Source organism: Pteropus vampyrus, unplaced genomic scaffold (assembly GCF_000151845.1).
Source record: "Pteropus vampyrus isolate Shadow unplaced genomic scaffold, Pvam_2.0 Scaffold480, whole genome shotgun sequence".
NCBI classification, from domain to species: Eukaryota; Metazoa; Chordata; class Mammalia; order Chiroptera; family Pteropodidae; genus Pteropus; species Pteropus vampyrus.
The window spans coordinates 274269-278087 of record NW_011889261.1 but is presented as its reverse complement, the minus strand read 5'-3'; the positions used below and the strand labels follow the sequence as shown (position 1 = coordinate 278087).

At 62.7% G+C, this 3819-nt stretch overlaps 1 protein-coding gene across 1 annotated transcript in view; it reads right to left on the bottom strand.

The window, feature by feature from the left end:
- Window positions 1-204: 204 nt before the first annotated feature.
- The window catches only part of LMX1A (LIM homeobox transcription factor 1 alpha), a 124218-nt gene continuing 120603 nt past the window's right edge, over window positions 205-3819 (bottom strand). The window contains exons 8-9 of the mRNA XM_011382504.1: window positions 3404-3574; window positions 205-365 (exon numbers count right to left, since the gene is read on the bottom strand). Of these exons, the coding sequence (XP_011380806.1) occupies window positions 205-365; window positions 3404-3574 (332 nt within the window). The remainder of the gene's footprint in view (window positions 366-3403; window positions 3575-3819) is intronic.

Below are 3819 nucleotides of genomic sequence, written 5' to 3'. Positions count from 1 at the left end.
TCTTCAGACCTAACGCTAAGGACTCTTACTAGGAACGATAAACTATGCGACGCGTCACCTCCTTGGGGATGCCGAGCCAGCACCCCCGACAGCACCCCGCCCAGCCCGCCGCTCCCGCCCCCCCCTCCTGCAGCCGGCCGCCCCTCGCAGGTATGGTCGTCCCACACGGGGGCCCGGCCTCCAGCTCTGGGGTGGGGAGGGGGCTCAAGAGGTGAAGTAAGAATTCTGCATGGAGTACAGGTGGTCGATGGGGTTGCCCACCCCAGGCTGCAGCAGCCCGGCTTCTGAGGTGGCCATGAAGCCGTCGCCCAGGTTACTGAGGGAGGTGTCGTCACTGTCCAGGTCGTGGAAAAGGGGCTCGGCACCTGAAAGGCAGACGAGACACCGGCGTGAGGCGCTGGGTGCGGGGACCGGCCCCGGCCCGGCTCCCGGGGAGAGGGTCTGCGGGGGAGGGTCTGCAGGGCCCGGCCGGGCGACCTACAGGGAAAGGGACGGAGCACAGTCTGTGCTCACCAGGGCTCCCACGGTCTCGGGCCTGAAAGGCAGCACCTGGCACCTGTCAACTGGGACAGGACACGGCGCTAGAGCGAGGTGGGCGGAGGCCGATGTCCAGACGTCCAGACCACGCGTGTGGGGACGGCCACCGCAGACACGGTCCCCGGGGAGGGAGGCGAGCCGACGGCATGGGCTCTGCCCCGTCTCAGACTCGTGACCCGTGACACGGCACGCTCAGGCGTGCTGAGCGCCAGCTGTCTGCCCGATTCGGACCAAGAGCTGATGAGCTTCGGGGCCTCCAGAGAGGAGCCTCTGGGCACATGGAGGCCCAGCTGGGAACCGGGAGCTACAGGCTCAAGCACTTCACCTCCAAGCAAGCGCGAGAGCTGAAAACGGCCCTGTCTCAGGCTTGTCCTGTGGCTTCGATGACTCGCTTTACTAAAGGACTCATCATGGGGCTCTTTATGTAGCAAGACCCCTGGGACTCTGAAGATTTAAGAATTTGCAAAAAGGTCATTTGCCCAGTTTTCCCACGGCCGCGGAGTGAAGACGGTGTGGACGTCACACTTGCCCTCTGAGGAAGCTGAGGGGGTGGCTCCCGTGGGAGCAGGCACACCCACGTCCACGTGTGAGAGAATGAGGTGGCCGTGGCTTCCTGAGGGGGCCAGGCGGTCACCAGCGTCTGCCGGATGCATCACGGGAAAAGACGGGGCTTAGTTGAACAATAATTTTTTTTAAATGGAGCCAAAAAAGAAGTCATCTGACGAAGTCTGTGAGTGAGGCATACGTCTCCAATACCAATGTTTTGAAGGCGGCTGAATCTAACTCGACTTTTCATTACCAGGGTTATTATGGCAGTTTTCACGTACAGGTGAATGCAGAGGCCACTGACCTCTGTGCATAAAAACACGGTCCCCTGTACTAGGCACCAAGGCCGGCCTTCAGCCCTCCGGTGCAGAGCTGGCCGGCCCATCGGGCTGCCCAGGCCACATTAGCTTAGGTAGCAAGCTGGGCACTTGGGGGTGGGACTCAGCCCTCCACACAGCAGCATCTAAAGCGAGCCTGGTTCAGGGTGCTGGGATGGGGTGGGAGCACTGGTCACACGTCACGAGTCAGCTGAGGCTCCAGCAATTCCCTGAGGGCACCTCACAGTCTGTGCTCACCAGGGCTCCCACAGTCTCGGGCCTGAAAGGCAGCACCTGGCACCTGTCAACTGGGACAGGACACGGCGCTAGAGCGAGGTGGGCGGAGGCCGATGTCCAGACGTCCAGACCACGCGTGTGGGGACGGCCGCCGCAGACACGGTCCCCGGGGAGGGAGGGGAGCCGACGGCGTGGGCTCTGCCCCGTCTCAGACTCGTGACCCGTGACACGGCACGCTCAGGCGTGCTGAGCGCCAGCTGTCTGCCCGATTCGGACCAAGAGCTGATGAGCTTCGGGGCCTCCAGAGAGGAGCCTCTGGGCACATGGAGGCCCAGCTGGGAACCGGGAGCTACAGGCTCAAGCACTTCACCTCCAAGCAAGCGCGAGAGCTGAAAACGGCCCTGTCTCAGGCTTGTCCTGTGGCTTCGATGACTCGCTTTACTAAAGGACTCATCATGGGGCTCTTTATGTAGCAAGACCCCTGGGACTCTGAAGATTTAAGAATTTGCAAAAAGGTCATTTGCCCAGTTTTCCCACGGCCGCGGAGTGAAGACGGTGTGGACGTCACACTTGCCCTCTGAGGAAGCTGAGGGGGTGGCTCCCGTGGGAGCAGGCACACCCACGTCCACGTGTGAGAGAATGAGGTGGCCGTGGCTTCCTGAGGGGGCCAGGCGGTCATCAGCGTCTGCCGGATGCATCACGGGAAAAGACGGGGCTTAGCTGAACAATAATTTTTTTTTAAATGGAGCCAAAAAGAAGTCATCTGACGAAGTCTGTGAGTGAGGCATACGTCTCCAATACCAATGTTGTGAAGGCGGCTGAATCTAACTCGACTTTTCATTACCAGGGTTATTATGGCAGTTTTCATGTACAGGTGAATGCAGAGGCCACTGACCTCTGTGCATAAAAACACGGTCCCCTGTACTAGGCCCCAAGGCCGGCCTTCAGCCCTCCAGTGCAGAGCTGGCCGGCCCATCGGGCTGCCCAGGCCACATTAGCTTAGGTAGCAAGCTGGGCACTTGGGGGTGGGACTCAGCCCTCCACACAGCAGCATTTAAAGCGAGCCTGGTTCAGGGTGCTGGGATGGGGTGGGGGCACTGGTCACACGTCACGAGTCAGCTGAAGCTCCAGCAATTCCCTGAGGGCACCTCACTGCTGTCCATGACGGTCCAGTTAGGACACTTGCTTTCTGCACTTCTGTGTGGTTTCTCCCTGTCACCATTTGCTAAGTTAGGGCCTCCCGCCCACGGGACGCTGGTACGGCCCAGAAGCGCACACGGTCCCTGGCGGGAGGGATGGCCTTGGGGCACGTGCACACGTACGGTCACGGCACAGCCCCCATGTGACAGTGACGGACGAGAGCGCTGAGTGAGAGTGAACGGACGCGTCACCGATGGTGCCATGCTGGTCCTTCCTCCGTGGCCGCAGGGCCCTGGCGGGGTGAGCCCTGGGCGGGGTGGGCCCCGCGGCATTTCGAGGGCCCCTGGGGTGCTTCACAGCGGGGGAGCCTGAGGGACCACAGATGTGTTTGGGGGAGAACGAGAGACCCAAGCGAGCGGGTTGTGGCCGTCCCCTGGGGGGCAGGCCTGACGGCCGTCGGGGATCACCCTGGAGACCCGGGGTGCGGGCGGCTGAACCTGAGAACGTCCTTGAAATGTACCGTTAAAACAGAGGCGTGGCCCAGAGCGTGAGCACAGCGAGACCGTCCTCGCCCACAGACGGACAGGGCGGAGGCGACTCGGTGGTGCCCGGCTGCGCCCGCTCACCGTAAGGGTGCATGTGGTCTCCTGGCAGCTGGGGCGGAGTGAGGCCCTGCCGGAACGGGTCCGAGCTGTAGACGCTCTGCTCGATGGCCAGGAGCTGCTGCGCGGTGGGCAGGGCCGTGTAGGGGTTCATGATGCCGTCCAGACCAGCGCCGGCGCCACCGTTGGTCTGAGCTGCGGGATGAGGAGATGGCAGGTCATTCTCCACACGCCGCCCAGCAGCCCCCACTGGGAGGGACACGCAGCATCTCCCGAACAGCACGTCCCCCAGCTCGGGGTCCCTGCCCGGCGCCGGCCTTTGGCATGGCTCCACGGGCACAGGCGAGTCACACAGGGTGCCCGGACTCGCAGTGGGAAGTGCTGGGTGGGAGAGCCCGGCCAGGGGCCCTCACACTGCGTGTCCCCACACCGTGGCAGCT